General features: G+C 45.6%; 2 protein-coding genes across 2 annotated transcripts; one reads left to right on the top strand and one right to left on the bottom strand.

The window, feature by feature from the left end:
• Positions 1 to 4,048: 4,048 nt before the first annotated feature.
• LOC120704107 (probable N-acetyltransferase HLS1) lies at positions 4,049 to 6,701 on the top strand. Its single transcript, XM_039988359.1, has 3 exons — positions 4,049 to 4,862; positions 5,070 to 5,254; positions 5,582 to 6,701. The coding sequence occupies exons 1-3, from the start codon at positions 4,614 to 4,616 to the stop codon at positions 6,435 to 6,437; spliced, it is 1,290 nt and encodes a 429-aa protein (XP_039844293.1). The 5' UTR covers positions 4,049 to 4,613; the 3' UTR covers positions 6,438 to 6,701.
• Positions 6,702 to 15,980: 9,279 nt separating this feature from the next.
• On the bottom strand, positions 15,981 to 17,728 carry LOC120704106 (ubiquitin-NEDD8-like protein RUB2). Its single transcript, XM_039988358.1, has 3 exons — positions 17,496 to 17,728; positions 16,379 to 16,638; positions 15,981 to 16,266 (listed from the first exon to the last, which is right to left on the bottom strand). Exons 1-3 carry the CDS (start codon positions 17,586 to 17,588, stop codon positions 16,158 to 16,160), a joined length of 462 nt encoding a protein of 153 aa, XP_039844292.1. The 5' UTR covers positions 17,589 to 17,728; the 3' UTR covers positions 15,981 to 16,157.
• Between the last annotated feature and the right edge of the window lie 2,389 nt (positions 17,729 to 20,117).

The raw sequence follows: 20,117 nt of genomic DNA, 5'->3' as shown, positions 1-20,117 counted from the left end.
AACCTAGACATGTGTGCATGCATGCCGCCGACGGAACGATACGGCATGTTCCAGTCAAACCTAGACATTATTACAAGCAATGCAAAACACATTACCGAAACTAAATAATAAATTGAATTATTGAACACTTTTGTGGCAGTTATAGCAAAACTAACCTTATGCTATTTGCTATGTTTGTGATCAACATAAGCAATCGGTAATGTGTGAAATTTGTAGTTGTTGATGGCTGACAATTAACGAATTTTAATTTAGGACAATGCAGCTCTAGTACCATGCAGATGCAGCGTTAGTGTAGTATACTGATAGCGCAATAACCAATGACGCGTGCCAAATGGCCCGGCTATAGCCCACATTAGCGTCTAGGTCATACTTTGCAATGCATTTTTTTTTCCAAAGAAGTAGAGCGAGGAGAAATTTCGTTGTGTAGGTATTTGTGCTGGTGGTCGTCTTAAGCACCCGCCAGCACAAATCAATTCCAACAATTTTAAAATTTTAATATGCAAAACAAAAATGAAAAAAAATATTTTTGTAGGCGTCTACACACCTAACAACCCATCATTTGACATGAGTACCGCATTTTTTCAAGCATATTTAGTGTACGTGGTTTGAACGATTCCTAAGAATGCTATTCTTTTGATACCACTTTCCCAAATCTTATATTGTGTGTTTGATACTCTAAATGATCTTAAAATTAAAAAGTTGGCAAATACAAAGTTTTAGATTTCGTCGAGCACTACAACTTTGGTATAAAGTTTATCTTCATCCGAGATTGTTTAAAAATTGAAAATTCAAATTTACAATTAGATTTCAGAAGGGTAACGAACATTTGGCCTAGTAAATGATCTTGAACTAAAAATTTTGTTAACTACAAAATTTTAGACCTCGTCGAACTTTATAACTTGGATATAAAGTTTATTTTCATCTTAGGTTGTTTTTAACTTGGATGTAAGGTTTAAACTTCGATTTAAGAAATAATAACAACTATTTAGCCTAGTAAACAGTCTTGAACGAAAACATTATCAACTACAAAGTTTTAGATCTTTTCGAGCTCTATAACTTTCATATAAAATTAATCTTCATCCGACTTCATATGAAATTAATTTTTTTCTTACAAAAACAATGATTTGTGCTAGCGGTTAACATAAATGACCGTCAGCACAAATCCGACTTCATGTCAGTAAAAATTGATTTGTGTTGACGGTTGCTTATGTTGATCACCAGCACTTTGTGCTGAGGGTCATCAATGACAATCGCCAGGAAAAAAAAAAAAGGTGCCAGCACAAATGCTTTGTGTGCGAGCTTCCTTCAGTATAAATGGTAGTAATAGTTGTGCTATACCGCGTAAACCTCGCAAACATTTTTTTTTGGTCGAGTCTCCTATGTTTGACAAACGCGTAACTACATTGACTTTGCTCATGCATCTGCACGGAATATTCTCAAGTCTACACCGGCACTTACACAGAAAACACCTCAATCATATTTTACAAAAACTGGTCCAATTTAATTTGGTCGCGACTCGCGAAAGACACTAGTAAACCCACAACTTGGTGGACTCCAAGTAGAAAAGGAGATTGCACCTAGGGACAAGCAAAAGACCACACTAGAAGCCAACTAAGCCAAGTGAAAGATCTGTCCTGTAAACTATATATAGCACAAGTTTGGTACTCCACAAGCAGTCAGTGACCTAGCCAAGATTTGACTATTCAGTCTCTTGAGGCAATGCAATACCTCCACTAAACAAATCAAACACCAATAATCAACGCATAGATTTCTCTGTCAATCAAGCAGATGCTTTTTTGACCCTCCCTAACCCGGCCTCCTCCTCCTCCTTTCCATGTCTTTGCACGCTTCCATTAATCTATGCCCCCATGAACACAATGCTCCCTTTTTTTTTGGCAAAAGGTAGAGGCCGGGTTAGGGAAAGGCACAAGCAACCAGAGGCCGGGCCACCTGTCACCAGTTGGAAAGGAGTCTGCAAGGAAATTGAGCTCGTGGGGTCAAAAGGGTGGTGATGCATGCAAACTGCTCGGCAAATTGCCAAGAAGCATGCAGCTCTACTACTCGACGCGCCAATTAGGTCAAGTTCATCTGCTTGTTCCACTGTACTAGGCACGTCCTGTGAAACCCTAGTCGCTTGACAGAGCTCGGTCCAGGATCCACACTTTGCCAACACTTTTCGTGTTCACATCCCCTCTAATCTGCTTGGGTTGCTGCCTAGGTGCCATCGCTTTGCTAAACAATCTGCGCTGCTCTCATGCTCTCTGGTCTGCTGCTGCTTGTCCAAAGCCCTTGACCGTTGAACGGGCCGGGCTAGACGCATAATAATAATTAACCTAATGCAATCGGCTGCTGCTCGGCTTTCCTAACCAGATCGATCGGACGGCGGCGACGACACGAGACCCAACGGCGAGCAAATTCTACGCGGATGGCGTATATAAAAACAAAGGGGGCATGCCTGAATTGTTAATTGTCCAAGAAACATCCCCTGTCAATGTATGGACACGACAGGCGTGTATACTAATCGGGGCTTGTTTCGTCAGGACGCTGTTCTGTTCAGGTGGCTACTTGCTGTATTGTATATGAGAGCGACGGCGAGGACGACGTCGACTGATTGCTCGTTGCTGGGTGTGGAAGAAGGCAAGAAGCCCCACTAGCTAGGCGGCAATCCAGAAGAAAGTCAGGGTTACGCAGCTCAGATTATGTGTTAACGCGCCAATTAGAGACAGAACCATCATCATTCAACATCACAGGTCTTCGATTAGTCATTATTATGCGAAAAATAAATGGAATGGAGACATCAGTGAGTTTCAGAGGAACTTCAGGGTTTTGGGTTCAGGCCTTCAGTGTTCTACTCTGCGCTTATTTTTCTAAAATTTCAATGAAATTCATGCGAAACTATATCACGCGTGCCTGAACAGGTGGAAGGGATTATTGTTATATTGAACCGAACTTGCCAGAAAAGAAGGAAGGTATGGTGCTAAATATGCTGGGGGGGGGGGGGGGGGGGGCTCCATTTCCAGTACTCCCCTAATTCAGAAAGGTGCCTACTTATTTTTGCCATGCTGCCAGAACGCATGATTCTAGTTGTGTGCATTATTTTACAACTAATGTGAGTAATAGTCCTGTGCAAATCTTCTAATTATCTGACAAAGTTTTTTTTTCATAATCTTCTTTCAAGGTAGATTATGCATGTATGCGGTGCAGCGGCGCTAGTTATTATTCTTCATCTATCTTCAAGTTGAAAAACTTTTTTTTAGAAAAAAAACAGGGAAAAAATTGTTCATCGGCGTTGGGTGTTACTACTGTTGTGTGCTTTTGAGCTCCATCATCACCCACTTAAACATACATCTGCGTGCGAAGAAGAATGATCCTGGATGGATCATATCTAGAACTGCCTCTCTTGGAATATATGTTTGGATGCCCTACAATCGGTAGGTTCCGGCCTATCTATCCCTAATTCGTATCGCCTTATAGTAACCTTTGTTGAACTGGGCAGAATCTCACTTGTTTAAAGCCTGGTGTGCTTTATTGTAAGTAATAGGAATATATACCTAGAGGTTGAATATAATTGCCGCCACTAGCTAATCAACTGCTGTGAGCAACATCCATGATCCATGCATGCCCTCATGCATTATTATTTACTATTTATTTGGGGGCGAACAGGTACTGTTTAGTTCCAAAAAAATTCCTGCAGTACTCATCACATCGAGTTTTCGGACATATGCATGAAGCATTAAATGCAGTTGAAAAAATAACTCATTACACAGTTTAACAGTAAACGACAAAACTTTAAACCTAATTAGTTTATAATTAGACATTAGGCCAAATAACAACGAAAGTGCTCCAGTACTAAAATCCAAAAAAAAATCGCGAACTAAACAAGGCCTGAAGAACTAACTATAGTCTTCACCACTACTTTGGCGCGGGTCCTATTTTCAGTTTAGCAATAAAGATTAGGCTTTGTCTGAAAAATATAGAGATTAAATTAACCAAGGTTGTTAAATCCTCAGAAAAACAAAGGTAGTTGCGAACGTGCTCGTGGCGCGGTGGTACCGCTCCTGGTGCGGAGCGTGCCCACCCGAGTTCGATCCCAATCTGGGACGGCTCGGGTGTCGCACCGGAGATTTTCCCCACAGAGGTGCCGGTGTGCGTGAGTGTGTATAGGTGTGTGGTGTGTGCCTGCGTAAGTTTCGGGTCCTCGGATTTTCCCGCAGCTCATCTACATTGAGTTACATAATTTCCCAATGCTCCTGGGTACTTTCAAAAAAATAAAAGTAGTTAAATCATCCATCCCCACATAATATAATCAAATCCATGAGGAGGGGTTGCTATTGCACAAAAGCCGCGCCTCTTTGCATCCATGATGTGGCAGATTGCTATTTTGCCCAGGCCCCACACAGCTCCTCTTCTCACTCGCTTCTCTAGCTCAACCTGTATAAATTCCCACACGCCCCTTCTCGTCGTAGAGAAGCTAAGCAGCAGCTAGCACAGCACCAAGCTAAGCTCTCCTAGAGCTTGAGCTAGTGGCTACGGCGAGGAAGCTAAGCTAAGCTAGACACTGTCGTTGAGATCAGTCGATCAGTTTAGAGCAAGCAAAGGTAGAGGGATTAGTGATGGGAGCGATGGATGGAGAGAAGAAGGCGGTGTTCAGAGTGAGGGAGTTCGACATGGAGAGGGACCTGGCGGCCGCCGAGGAGCTCGAGCGCCGGTGCCAGGTCGGCCTGTGCGGCGACGCCGCCGACGGCAGCGGCGAAGGCAAGAGGAAGACGAAGAAAAGGAAGAAGAGGGGCATGTCCCTCTCCGTCGAGCAGGTCGGCGACCCGCTGGCGAGGGTCCGCCACGCGCCGGAGCACGTCATGCTGGTAAGCGGCGGGCGGGCTAACCAATCAACAAACAAAAAAAAAGAAACAATTTGTTGGCACCCCAATCCGATCGTGTGTTACTGTTCAGTGTTCAAACTGACTGAGCCATAATTGTTTTGTTAATCGATGTGCACGAATGCTTGATGTCGCCATCAGGCTCTTATGTTTTCTGATCAATTGTGCGTGCGTGCGAATTGCAATGCCCAGGTTGCCGAGTATGGCGAGGAGGACGAGATGGTCGGGATCATCAAGGCCTGCGTCAAGACGGTGACCAGAGGCGGCGCCGGCAAGAAGCTTCCTTCTTCCTCCTCCAGCCCGGAGAAGCAGCGGCAGCCACCGGCGTACGTGAAGGTGGCCTGCCTCCTCGGCCTCAGGGTCTCTCCTTCTCACAGGTACGGTGGCCGCCATCTTCTCCTCCGCCGCTTCGCTTCAATATCCCCCCCCCCCCCCATCGAGCTCCTCCATTTCCATCTCATGCGGGCGGCGGATGCATGCGCAATGCGCCAATGCCTCCATTTTTCGACTCGACACCAACGCACTTTCTTTGCTCGCCTAATCGCGCGCCGCGGGGTGGGCCCACGCGCGCCCAGCGCTAGGGGGCCCACCGCTCCGGCTGGTTGGCCGGAGTCCACTGGCGCACGGTTCTCGAGGCACCGCCGCCGCGCCGCATGGTTTGAACGCGGGCAAGCTGCTGACGTTAACTGCGCTCCTCTATGCAGGCGGCTGGGGATCGCGACGGCGCTGGTGGAGCGCGCGGAGGAGTGGTGCCGCTCGCGCGGCGCGGCGCACGCGACGATGGCGACGACGACCTCCAACGCGGCGTCGCTGGCGCTGTTCACGGGCCGGTTCGGGTACGCGCCGTTCCGGCGGCCGGAGTTCCTGGGCCGGCCCGTGCACGCGCACCGCCTGGACATCCCGGGCGGGCACCGCGTGCTCCAGCTCACGCCGCCGCTGGCGGCAGCGGCCTACGCGCGCCTGCTCGCGCCGCGGGACACGGAGTTCCTCCCCGCCGACATGCCGGCGCTCCTCTCCCACAAGCTCACGCTGGGCACCTTCGTCGCCATCGAGAGCGACCCGGACCCGTCCCTCCCGCCGTCGTTCGCCGTGCTCAGCGTCTGGGACTCCACCCGCTCCATGCGCCTCCGCGTGCGCGGCGCACCGGCGATGCTCCGCGCGTCGCTCGCCGCGCTCCGGGCGCTCGACCGCGGCGCGCCGTGGATGCGCGTCCCCTCCATCCCGGACATCTTCCGCCCCTTCGGCGCGTACCTCCTCTACGGCCTCCGCATGTCCGGCCCGGCCGGCCCCGCCCTGCTCCGCTCCCTGTGCCACCACGCGCACAACGTCGCCCGCAAGAACCCGGCCTGCGCCGTCGTCGCCGCCGACGTCGCGCCCGACGACCCGGCCGCCGCCGCCGTCCCGCGCTGGCGCCGCTTCTCCTGCGACGAGGACGTCTGGTGCATCAAGAACCTCAACAAGAACGACGACGACAGCAATGCCGCCGCCGGCGCCGACGACGACTGGGCGGCGCCGGCGCCGCCTGGCACGGTGCTGTTCGTCGACCCCCGCGAGTTTTGACGTAGCCATGTCGACGAGCCATGCACGGCAGGTGCAGGCAGGGGGCTTAACTACCTCACCTCTGCCAAGTTTTGACAACTACACACGTGTACATACGCTTGGTACCGCAATGGCAATGACCTGCCTTGCCATTTGTGGTATCAACCACCAGGCTAAAGTGATGTCTGTAACGGTAGCATTTGCTTCTGGATTTAGAATAGCGACGAGGTTTGGCGAGCTAGTTTCTAATGAATCACTGTCCAAGGAAGAAGAACCAGTTGACGTTTTCTTTTTTTTTTCCTGAAATGTGCATGGCAAATGGGTACAAGGCTGAAAGCGTCCGAAACGCACGGCAAATAATCCGCAAGTGTCCAAACGAAAACGACGTGCAGTCCGGACGATGGCAAACATGTTGCTATGGTTCACATGACGAGTCGGTCCGAATGCTCATTGCTTCTGCACATGAACAATGCAGTCTCGAATGTGAATTGCATTTAGATGCCTGAGGCTCTCATCAGTAGATGCAGCGTTCAATGAACTTCGGGGATCTTGTTTTTACAGTTTTACTAGTTGTCAGACCTATCGGGGAAGGGTTAATAGAAAGAAAGAACAAAAAAGAATTCAACTCAGGTTAAATTCTGAAATCTAGCAGTCCTCATCAAATTGACCGTTTGCAGGAATCAATATCCAGTGGGGAGAAATAAAGGAGAAAACGAGGGCATTTCTGTCATCTGCTCAGAGAGCTGCAGAATTTCCCATGCTAATATGCATCCGTCTTTGACTGACCAAAGCAATGAATCCAAAAGAGATTGACAGATAGATTCTAAAATCCCAGCAGCTCAACTCCAACCTGATCTATATTCGGGCATAAATAAGCAACCAAATCTTCTTTACCGATCAATTCCAAGCACAAAATCAGCCAAGTATTATTCGGAGATCACCCAAATCCCTGAGCCCCACCAAAATCAACCAAAGAGCTTTCAGTTCATCTCTATGATGCTTCCATGATGTTGCTCTGATGCATGGTCCAAGCCACCAACGCATTGCGGTCCACAAAACCTCGAGAAAGTACACGCACATTCCTGCTCCAGAGTTCAGAGCCAGATCTTAACATAGTACCAGCCAAACATGGCATGATGAGGAACTGATGAGCGCAAGACGGCGATGGTCCAGGCTCCTACATACTCTGACTGAAGAAAGCCATGGATGGACCTCTGCAAAAGAGCCTTGGGCTCAACTTAGGCCGTGTTTAGTTCCGTTGCAAAAAAAATTTGCAAAGGAATCTTACTAATTTGAAGTACTAAATGAAGTACATTTATAAAACTTTTTGCACAGATGGGTTGTAAATCGCGAGACGAATATAATTATGCTAATTAATCCATGGTTAATCAATAATTAGCGGATGGTACTGTAGCATTACTGTTGCAAATCCTGGATTAAGTAGGCTCATTAGATTCGTCTCGCGATTTACAGCCCATCCATGTAAAAAGTTTTGTAAATAGAGTTAATTTAGTACTCCATGCATGTGTCGAAATATTTTATGTGACTTTTTTTTGCGTTTACGGGGTTGGATCTAAACAGGGACTTAAATGGCTCAGGAAATTGCAGCGGCAGCTAGGTTAGCATGGTCCCTGAACCTGTCCGGCCAATCGATGAACCTCTGTGAAATTAAAGCCCACAAAGCATTCTGCAAGTTGTCACCTTTGATGCAGAGTTACCATTGGCCATTAGGGTTCTTTTCTGTTCTTTTGAAGGAATTAGGGTTCTTTGGTCCCCTACACAATCACAGGAGCGGCGTACATGGCCATGGCCATCACTGATCAGTCACGCTCGCTGCTTACTTTGTTCGGCGCCGCGCGCAACCCGCGGCGCAGAAAGGCACGGGAGGAAACCAGCGGGAAAGAGACGGTTGAGCGGGTTTGCAGAGCAACAGATTTCAGCACCAAACAGAATAGCGCAAAAACATGGCAAAAGGCATGAAGCAAGGGACAGAAGATAGTACAATGGAACAAAGAGGATGTTTAACCCTTATTATTTTGCTTGGTCCAAAACATAACAAGAAGGCAGAAAAATTTATTTAAGTGCAAGTGTACCTGTTCATATAAATCTGACTATATTGTGCAGAGGAATTATGAAATAATCATCAAGCCTATGATTGCATGACATGTCTGACAGAAAGCCTAATGAACAGCATTACCAGATTGAAGCAAATAAAACAGAAATGATGGCCTTATCAGAAAGGAACAATGCAAGAACAGTCTTTTCCAAAGGAAAAGGGCTTATACATGACAGAAATTGCCTTTCAAATCGGCCGGCAGCTGCAAGCGGGAAGAATGTACCAACGGAAAAAGAAGGGCAGTGCCAAGTGCCAAGTGCCAACTAAAAAATCGAAGATATGTTGGAGAGGAATATGAAAAGGTGAAACAAAAGGAATATTTGAAACCTTTATGTTGGTGAATAAGTATGTCATGGCCTGTGTATTTTTTTTTCAAAAAAGAAGGAACCCCTTTTGAGACCCGACAGGGACGTTCCCCAAGCTCCAAGTTTTTAAATTCAGAAGATACCCTGATTACATCAGAAATGCACTAGCGAGATAAGCTGGAACATCCGTATCTGAACAAAGAGAAGATAACAGATCGATGTCTGCATTCAACTGGCTTATTTCTTCAGGAGCGTTGAACAAGAATCTACAGGTGTTGATGTCTCCTCGTCATTTTCAGGAGCATTGAACTAGAATCTTGATCATTCAGGAACGTTGAGCAAATGTCTCCATCATCCTGATACATCAGTGCGTGTTTTCTGGTCTTCAGAAAGAAACTTCACAGTAGAGGAGTCTACAGAGTAGGGACTTGTTGTTTGGGGTTCCTTTATCCAGCTTTTAGGGGATGCAAGTGCAGGATAGCCCCACACCACCAATGTATAATTCCATCAAGGAATTAGGTTCACAAATAGCACATTTGCATGGAACTGTTTATTCTACCTTTTTCTTCCTCCCCCCACTCTCCTTTATAGCTCAGCCTTACGTTGTAAACTCCCGGTTGGAGATAGGATTTGGCAAAAAAAAAACATTATAGAATTAGGACATGTACCAGACATGTTTGATACAGCTCCTCTATAAGAGATCTTTTTTTTTGGGGGGGGGGGATTAAGTGACTCTGAAAGTAATTTTCTAGGATAAATGTAACACCCCAGGTGTTAATCACCTATAATCAAGATTAATCACGGGCTTAACTAGTTAATTAGAGACCTAATCCTTCGGGTACAAATCGAGTCACCAAAATCGACTCAAGTTCAGTCCAATTTTCTGGCGGATACTCCAAGTTTGCACCCGGATATTCCGAAATTACCCGGATACTCCGGATTTACTTCCGGATAGTCCGGACCCGGAGTTTCTATATCATGTGTCTTAGCTCTTGCACTATTTCCAAACGTTAAAACATCAGCTCTTCTCTATTCCTCGCTCCCTCACGAGCTCTCCCTCTCTCCTTATCCCTAAACTCCAAATCATTCCTTCCAAATCCATTCCTAAGGCCAAAGAAGCTCAAATCGGCGCGGGGGGTCATCTTCTCCCGTTATTCCACCATGGGGTGACTTCGTTTTTGAGTTTTTCTTGCAAGGAGAGCTTGCTCAAGGTACTAAGAGCTAGGGCAAAAAGGGATTGATCGATCTAGGGTGTTTAAAGTGATTTCTTTTGGGTCAATCATCTCCTTATGAACCATTCTATTAGGGACTGAAAGGGTTTCAAATTTTGTGGGTTGGTTTTGCCAAAAATCAAGATTTCAGTTTTTGGGGGCGAAAATGGTAGGAAACCCGGATACTCCGGGTATAAACCCGGATACTCCGGATTTGGAACACTCCGGAGAAAACTCCGGGTATAGGCCCGGAAACTCCGGACTTGGGAGTCCAGATACTCCGGATTTTTAGGGAATGATTTGGGCCAGGGAGTGCAATTTTTGTGTAAATTACTAGTAGTTGCATCTAGTCATTGGCTATTTTAAGGTTGCAACCCATTTATGCATTCACATATCATGTGCATACGTGTAGACGCCGCCGCCGAAGGAGCCGTGTACGAGGTGATCGCCGGGCCACAGGAGCAGCGGGGGCAAGTTCAGCAGGAGAATTGTGAGCACCCGGCCCAAGACCCAGCTGAGCCCAGTGTCGAGCAGTAGCCCGAAGGCAAGCCCCGGTGCACATCCTATTATTTGAAATTATGACACCTATATATGTATTTATTACTTATGCATTATGTTTCAGGAGTTGTTTGGAACCCTAGTTGCATGATCCCTAGGTTTCCCTGAGTTATACTAGCATGTATAGGACGATAGAAATGCTATGCTTAATAGTTTTCGATAGAAGTCGAGTGACTTCTTGCATTCGCGAGATATAGGATATTTAGAAGTCGAGTAATTTCCGGTTACTCGCGAGATATAGGTTATATACTTATCTACAGTACCTGAGTTGTTGAAATTGACATAGAAATATGAGACCGGGCGGGGAATGATGATGATGTGTAGGTATGGCAGCAGGACAGGATTCCTGGGTGTCTTAGCCCCGTCCGAGTCGATTGAGGACCGTACCATTGTTGGCTCTGCTGATCATGTTTGAAATGTGAAAGGACCTTCATCGCGTGATGTCGCCTAGAGGGGGGGTGAATAGGCGATTAAAATTAATCCTGCAGATTAAAGCACTTAACACAATTGTCAGCAACCAACCGGTCAGACCGGTCTGGAATACCGGTCAAACCGGTACTAGGCTTAGAAACAGGATTCAAACACTCAGACCGGTCAGACCGGTTGAGCAGACCGGTCAGACCGGTCCTACGCAGAACCTGCACCAAAGTGTTAATCCTCCCCTTTACGAGCTCTAGCACAAATGCAGCTTGGTATGGTGCTTCTTTAGATGCTTACAAATGTATTTCTTAACCCTGCACACACAGAAACAATAAAACCAAGTAGATCGAAGCGGAAGCACAAATAAAGCTAGAGAACAAAGTGTGAGGCAAACTAAATGAAGATAATGCAAGGAGACACAGAGATTTGTTTCACCGAAGTTCGGATTCACCACGTTCACCACGTGTGAATCCTAGTCTCCGTTGAGGAAGCTTATCGCGACCACAAGGTCAAGCTATCTCCTCCTTTCCACTATATGACCATGTGTCCTCGTGCCACACGATCGCTGCTGCAACAAACTTGCCGCTGCTCACCACAAGCTTGGGAGCTAGCCGGCAACGCCTAGCCGTCTAGGAGGCTTCTCCTCCAAGAGTAACAAATGCTTCAATCAAGTTGGCGACGCAACCACAAGTGCTCAAGCTAGGGCTTATGCTCTCGCTGCTCAAATGCTCTCTTAGCAAAAGGTTCACTCAACCCAACTCAAAGGATTCAACTCTAATCACTCAAATCTCACAAAGAGAGGTTGGGGAGGACTTCTCAAGTGCTCTCACGGCTCAGAGATGGCTCTGGAATGTAATGGCATCAGCACCCCCGAATGGGTGAGGGTGTGGGGTATAAATACCCCTCTTTCAAAAACTAGCCGTTGCTTTGTCAGACTCAGACCGGTCAGTTCAAATTAACTAGCCGTTGGACCCCGACCGGTCAGACCGGTCGGCTGGACCGGTCAGACCGGTCCAAGTAGGTTTTCTGCTCCCAAGTGTTTCTCTCTGATTTTTCTCACATGGGATAGCTATGAGCACTTTTGGTAATGTCAAACCACTGATGTTGCATCCCCCTTAATAGTACGGCATCCTATACTCAAGTTCACATAAAATGACATACAAAACACTTGAGCTTTCATGTCTTGATCAGGCCAAACTTCTTCAATCAATATCTTGAGGTTGTCAACATCCTTAATTTCAGTGAGCATGACTGCTTGAGCTAGTGACTTTGAATCTTCCTTCATATAAGAATGGAATCCATCTTTGATTCACAAGCCACTCCCATTTTCCAAATAATGACACTCTTTAACATAGAGCTCTCCATGACTCTAGGATCTCCGGTATTTTGACCCGTATCGGTTTCCTTGCTCCCCCCAAGCCAACGCTTGCGTAGCCTCTTGAAACACGCCTCTCGGTCCTCCACCTTTATCCTAGCCGTCCATCTTGAACTCATATCGATTTGTGTCATGCATGAAATCTTTTTTACCAAAATAAATTCACCATTTAATTCTCATATGCAAGCTTTCCAATTTGAGACAACATATGCACATCAACTCATGTCTCATTCACTTTTCTCTTGTTTGCTTCCCTTGTACAATAATATTCATCTCATACGACAAGTCTTTCCAATTTGAGACTATGCAACAACATATTGTGTCTCATTCTCATAACCTTTACTTGTCATACGAATTCTATCATAAGTCGAATAAGCCTTTAATAGATATTTGAGCCTTTATGTCAATTATGAACACTTGCTCACATTTTCCTTTTCTTGTTTTGCTTGTCATATACATCCGAAACAAGCCTTTGCATATTCGAGACTTTATATTAACCATGAATACCTTGCTCTATTTTTTTTTACAATTTATGCTTGCCACTTTGAGTCCCACATAAACTAACAAGCTTCAGCACAATATTAGAGCCTTCATACTACACATGAATACCTTGCTCTTCCATTTTTCTTTCTCATTCTAGCTTGTCACATATAATGATTGTCAATGGGACATCCACATTTGCTTGTCATACATGAGCTATATCATCCCACAAATTAAATACCTGCTCATAATCTCATGCAAATAAGTTAGTCCTTTAATCGTATTGTCAATCAATACACCAACACCCACTAAGGGTCTAGATGCTCTTTCAATCTCCCCCTTTTTGGTGATTGATGACAAACCGATTAAAGCTTACAAAAAGATATTCTCAGATTTAATTTGAGCTCCCCCTTAATTTGTGCAAAAGAATAAAACTCAACAAATTTGGCCTCACATGCCAATGTTGCACAAATCAAAGAAAGATGGAACTCCCCCTAAATCTCAGCATCCGTGGGGTGAAAAAGTGTATGTATGCCTACACAAAAATTCTACACGTGATGCATATGACAGGATAACTCAGTTCATCAAATTGAAAAGAAAGTGACTCTGTCTGGTGCCGACCGGTCAAACCGGTCTCACAGACCGGTCAGACCGGTCTGCCCCAGACAGCCAGCCAAAAATATTACATCAAACAATTTGCATCACACTATCACAATATCACTTAGATAGAAAGATTAAGTCTACTACACTCATTAACACACAATACAAATGTCCTCAAGTCCACAGACTAGTTAAAGTACGAGATTATTACAAATTTCAGAGCTCCAAAGCATAGACCGGTCTGTCTGAAACAGAAAGCAAAAACTCTGAATTTTCTCTTTTCTTCAAGCTTTCTCTCTTCTTCAAGCTTTAGTCCTTGTTGTTCTCCCCCTTTGTATTCTGCTTCAGGCTTCTCTTCCTAAGCTTTAATCTTGTTCTTCTCCCCCTTTGTCAGCCATTACCATAAAAGGGGCTGGAAGAAGAAACCAGGCTGCCCATCACTGTCCATTTCCTCCATTTCCACCTAATGAGGAATGATCATCCCAGTGGTGGCCAAACACAGCATCGGATAACCGAGTGGCAAGCTGATCTGCTGCAGAAGGTCGAGATGACTCATGTGAGTCCTTCTCCTCCATAGAAATGCCCTGGGTACGTGCCAAACACTCCTTCTCCGGGAGGTGGTGGAGGTGCCTGAGAAGGACCACTGACATCCGGGTAGAAGATATGACCATACTGCTCAAAGTATCCGGAGTCCACATATCCTTGAATTCGGTCCTCAACTGATGGTATTACAGCCTCAGGAGGTGAAGGAGAAACGGGTGAGCGAGGCGGCTGTAGATTCATTGCATTATGCATCATCTTAACTGAATCTCTTTCTTTCTTGCTAGCCCTCCACTGCCTCTGCTGCTCAACTTTTATATCTCTCTGGCTCTTACACATCCCCACAAACAAATTAATTAGCTTCTTAATGGGAGAGGTGGAGCTGTGCCTGTGCCTGTGCTGCTCAGGCCGAGACCGGTCAGACCGGTCTTGGGCACCGGTCAGACTGGTCCCAGTCAGTCCACCAGGAGATGGCTGCTGCTGCTGCTGAGTGTGCTGTCCTCCCTCTTCTTCTTCTATAACTATATCATCCTCAGGCTCTGAGTATCTATGAGGTGATGGCTCCCTTCTATGCTTGGGCATCTTAGGACGAAAAGACTCATGTTTTACATCGGTTTGATATGTAGTCTTTGTCGCCTTTTCAATTAATTCCATTAAGTATGGCGCATATGCACAGATCTTCAATGGGTTTTCTGAGATGTATTTAATTTCCTCCCATATATAATCAGCCACACTGAATTCTTCTCCATTTGGCCCAAAGCATGCCAGCAAATTCCTTGCATGAAGAGATATGTCTGATGGATTTCCACCTCTCTGAGATATGGTGTTTCTGAGCAACCGGTTTAGAATGGAGTAATAGGTGTAGAGTCCGGTTGCTTTCCCTGCATTTCCTGTCTCACTCCTAGGATACATAAATTTCATTTCCTCATTTGGGAGAGCCACCTGGTTATGAATTTTGGGCCTGTTTGTATCATGCCTGTCAAGTCCAAGCACACGAACAAACTGAGCAAAAGTAACTCTATAGTAGTTTCCCTCAGTCATCCAGAACATGGCTCTGTCATTTTTCAAATATCCAAAATGCACGGTGGCATAAAACTGGGCAATAAGCTCCTTGTTCCAATCCTTTTGAAATCCCATGAGATCCTTGACATTTTTGCTCTCACATGCATCTATAATATGTTGGAACAAAGGATCATTAGTCTTTTCCACGCTCCTCCAGTCAACACACTGTACCTCAATGGAATGGCAATCTTTATGTCCCTCAAAATAACTGACTCATAGAAGTCCTGCTGGAACAAGGTGTGAAATCTAGGATCAACTGCGTTCTTTGGCTCGGGATAAGGATCAATGCTTCTCCACCTTTTCACCTCCCTTGTCATTCCCTTTCCATAATAATCAACACATTTCCTGGAGCCAAGTCTGATAGGCCTTTGTATAATAGGATAGATGAGATTCTCCTCCCTGTCTTTTTCCTTTTCTACTTCATCATCTCCAGCAGTTTCTTCTTCTTCTTCCTCACTGCTGTTTTCTTCTGCTGGAGCCCCTGCTCTAACTTCTATGCCAATTTGTTTATTCCAAGCAATGCTTGGCAGGTTCAAAAGGTTTTTGCCAGATCAAATCCAAGCTCAAAATAGGCGATTTTGAAAAAAAAAAAGTGAATAGTCCGAGGGGCCTCTACCCTCCTCCCTCCCGCACCTATCCTCCATTCCGGCAGCCTCCTGCGAAGCAAGTAAGCAACCTAGTTCGACCGGCACCACACAGGTAACCCCTGAGGCCCTGACCCTAACAGATATGACCACTCCTTCCTTTGTTCTTTCTATTTTTTGTGCATCAACTTGATCTTGACAAGGCTGCATTTTCAAATCTCGCGTAGCCATGCTAATTTAGGATATCCCTACCAGTTTAGATTTTCCATAATTGGGAACCATGATTTATCAAAGTGAACCAATGAAAGGAGTATTTGGGCAATCAGATGACAGCTGATAAACATAGTTCAAGCATTTCATATCCAGCACAGATGGCACCTGACTCTTAGTCCACTAATCCACTTCAATCAACCACCCAATACAAGGCTTAAAGTCTCAACCAACTATAGGTAGAAATCGCAATAACATAAACTGCGGGTAGAAGTTGAATCTACTGGCCACCCCTCAGAGCAAGCACAAGATGGAGCACCGAACCACCTTCGATGTTGTAATCCTTGGCAGTTTTGTCGTCAGCAAGTTGCTTGCCAGCATAAATGAGCCTGCACATGCAACATGTTTATCAGGAGCACATCATGCTACCACAGAAAACAGGATTTTGTAGCTTATAGGAAAGTCTCAGATCCATTCAGCTTGTGTGGGCAGAAAGAGTACCTCTGCTGAACAGGTGGGATACCCTCTTTCTCCTCAACACGCTCCTTGATCCTATCAATTGTGTCAGTGGGCTCAATGTCAATCTCAATTTCCTTCCCTGTAAGTGTCTTCACCTTGATCATAGTTCCACCCCTGAGCCTCAGGACCAAATGAAGTGTCGACTCCTTCTGAATGTTGTAATCAGCTAATGTTCTCCCATCTTCCAATTGCTTACCAGCAAAAATCAGCCTTTGCTGGTCAGGGGGAATGCCCTCCTTGTCCTGAATGAAATATATAAAGCAGTAAGTCAGAAGTCCTGTTAAGATAAACTTGTACTAGTATTACTATCAGTGTTATTTAGACATGTAATCTGATTCAGATTCAGTCGTCTCGCTTGGCATTTTTTTGGGGGGCAAAGAAAAATAAGTAAATAACTGAAATATGAGAGCATAGGTGTCGGAATAAGATTCAGATTCAGATGTCTGACTCAGTAAAAAAAACTAAGAAAATGGACTCCGATTCATCATTTCCCCCTTAAAATACAGGTGTCTGAGACACCAAGCAGCGCTGCACTTAAATACACCTGCAGGAACATGGTTCCTATTTGAAATCTAAATAGCAGAGCAACCATCCCAAAGAAACAATGCCAACTCAGCGATGGGATTTCTTTTTTTTTTTGCGGATAGCGATGGGATTGGCTATGACTTCCTGAATCAGACGACATAAACTTGCCCTACAAAGCATCTGCGATAAAATCACATAAAAATGGTTCTAGGACAGATTTAGACAGTACAAATATCCTAAATTTAGTTGCACATCACAACAATATAAAGCAAGACTGGCAGCAATATGGTAGGATATAATCGGTCACGGTATGCTACTAGTTCAAACACCAAACGCCCCCAATCTGGGCAAATCTCCGCATTGCGATCAACAGTCACTGAGATCCTGTTTTCCACTACGCAGGCAAGAACCGCACCAAACCCTACCAAATCGGCACGGCAACTAGCACCAACTACGGCTAATCCTTGCCAATCATGCGGAACAAGGACCCAATTACGCGACGAATCGAGAGGGCGCGAGCGGGCTCCTATCAATTATGGAGGGGAAGGGGGCGGGGGAGAGGGAGGCGGCGGACCTGGATCTTGGCCTTGACATTGTCGATGGTGTCGCTGCTCTCGACCTCGAGCGTGATGGTCTTCCCCGTCAGCGTCTTCACGAAGATCTGCATCTCACCGGGGCCGCGGTTCGCGATCTCGAGGCTAGGGTTTTACGGCGGCCGCGCTCCCTCGGCCAACCCAAGCAAAGGTTCCTTGCGGGATCGGTCGATGACGACGATGATGATTGGGGTTGGGGTCTTTGTGGGGAGGACGCGGCTCTTTTGCATATATACACCCCGGGAATTCTCGTATTCGCGTCGAGGTCCTGCGCGTCTCCGCGTCGAGCGGTTTTTTTTATTTTTTTATTTTTATTTTATTTTTTATAAAAAAATATATTTTTGTTTTCAAAATTTACATGAATATACCGACGGCCGCGCTGCCGTGCGGCCATCACTTGCAAAAAGTTTTGCAGAAAATTTACGCCGGGTCCTTGGAGGATCGGTCGTCCAGGCAGCGGGGCGACCGGCCCCTGACAGCGGCCCGGCAGCGTACCTCAATGACACCCCACTGTCGTGTGTTCCTGCAGCCGGAGTCTTTCCCTACACTGTTTTGTGCAGTCTATCTTGCTTGTTGTGTCGCGTGTGTCGAGCCCGGAGGACCTGGTAAAAAGCAGCTCTAGGAACCAGGATAAGGTATTGCACTGGCTGATCAGGCCAGCAACAGTTCAGTCCAGACGCACTGTTGCTGCTCACGTACTGTAGATTGGAGCTAGCTGACCGTGCCTGCCACCCGCCAGGATAAGAGATCTTTATCGCTGGTTCGGCACAGCACCACCGACGCTGTCTTGCATAGTAAACTCATAAACTGTGACGCGATCAGAGTGATGCAGCATAGGATTCGGGTTATCGGCAGCAGCGACACTCTCATCACACAGCCGGACGAGCTGGTTCCCTTCCCAACCACGCCGGTGCCGGCTGCCGCTCGATCACCGGCCTTTGTTGGAATTGGACGCGGGCCAAGCGCCCGCACGGTACGCTGTTGGGCCTCGCTGCCGGGCGGCATGGGGCCGGCCGCCCTGCTGCCGGGCGACCGGTCCTCCATGGACTTAGGCGCAAATTTTGCGAAATTTTTTACAGAAAAACCTCTGCCGTCCGGCAGCGGGGCGGCCAGGTGCCGACCGTCTGGCAGCGGGGTGGCCGGAATATATTTTTGTAAATTTCGAAAACAAAAATATATTTTTTAAAAAAAATGAAATTGAAAAATATATAAATAAAAAAATCGCCTGCGTCGGCGACGGGCCCATGACGTTTCCGATTCGGTCGGTGGAGGGCCTCGAGGCTTCAAGCGTGGTGGACCGTCACAGAAGACCTTTTTTGGCGGTTGGATCAGATGGGCTTTCTTGACTTGGGCTGATGGCAATATAGGCCACAAAGGCCTTTTCAGCCCTTGGACCATATGGGCTCTCCTGACTTGGGCCGATGGCAAGGTAGGCCTCAAAGACCTTTTTATTTTGCTTGTTCATATAGGATTTTCTTTGTTTCTATTGCCGGATGCCAAACTAAATTAAGATCGTACAGGTTCGTGTCCGTGCGATTAGAAGTGCCAATGGGTGACTTTAGAGACACTTCTAATCCTCTTTAGTTTAAAATTTTGTACTATTTTTTTTTAAAAATGGGATTCTATTTTGAAAAACTAATACAATATTTTAAACTAAAGAGGGTTGAAGATGCACCTAAGGATTATCTATTTGCACGTAAGCACGTTTACGTGCGATGCCATGAAAAATTGAAAACTGTTCAATGCCACAAGAGGAGAGTAAAAAGTATGAAGCTTTGAACTATACGTGAACCAAATATACGTTTTAAAAGTCCAAATGTCTCTCTCCAAACAACTGCAAATTGCAAATTTAATTATAATAATCTGCATACTAATTTATAAATCATATTCACAAACTGTGCACTTGTTTTCTATAGAGTATCTCGCTAGCGGCATCAAGCATATTTTCAACTACTGGCGGCTTGATTGACTGGCATAAGTGCCATCGCAAAGCATAGAGGCATCTAACAATGGGACAATACGGACACCATGAAAATTTACCATGGTGAACACCATGATGTCATCAAATATATTTTACCATTGAAATAATGTGAACTGGAGAAGCAAAATAGTGTCATTCTACAGTGGTAAGGAAAACATAGTGCAAATAAGAGCAATGCGATTTAACAAGCATTATTTTAATTGTAGTACAATGCAGCACAATGCAAACCAAAGCCGAACGAACAAACCTGAAATTATACAGCAGTATTCAAACTTAAAAACTGCAATATCCAAACAACATTTGCACTACAGAATAGAAGTGCATTAAATTTCTTCTTACTGCATGATTTGGATAGTTAAAATATATTAAAGAACGATTCAACCGAATTATCATGTAGGTTATATACATGTTTGTTGCATTTGCCGTCATATTATTTTTTTCTAGTGATTAGAAGATTGATATGCTTTGTTTTCCCGTTGCTTTAGAAACTGTATTGTCGTTTCTCAATTTTCTTTTGTATAATTGTATAGTGGTCGTTCTCTATTTCTTTTTTCTTGAAAAAAATGTCTTATTGTATGGTCTTTCGGTCTAATTAACTTTAGCGTCTCGCGCTGAAACCTAG

The sequence above is a fragment of the Panicum virgatum genome, chromosome 4K, assembly GCF_016808335.1.
Source record: "Panicum virgatum strain AP13 chromosome 4K, P.virgatum_v5, whole genome shotgun sequence".
In the NCBI taxonomy this organism is placed as follows: Eukaryota; Viridiplantae; Streptophyta; class Magnoliopsida; order Poales; family Poaceae; genus Panicum; species Panicum virgatum.
This window is presented reverse-complemented; position numbering and strand designations above follow the sequence as displayed.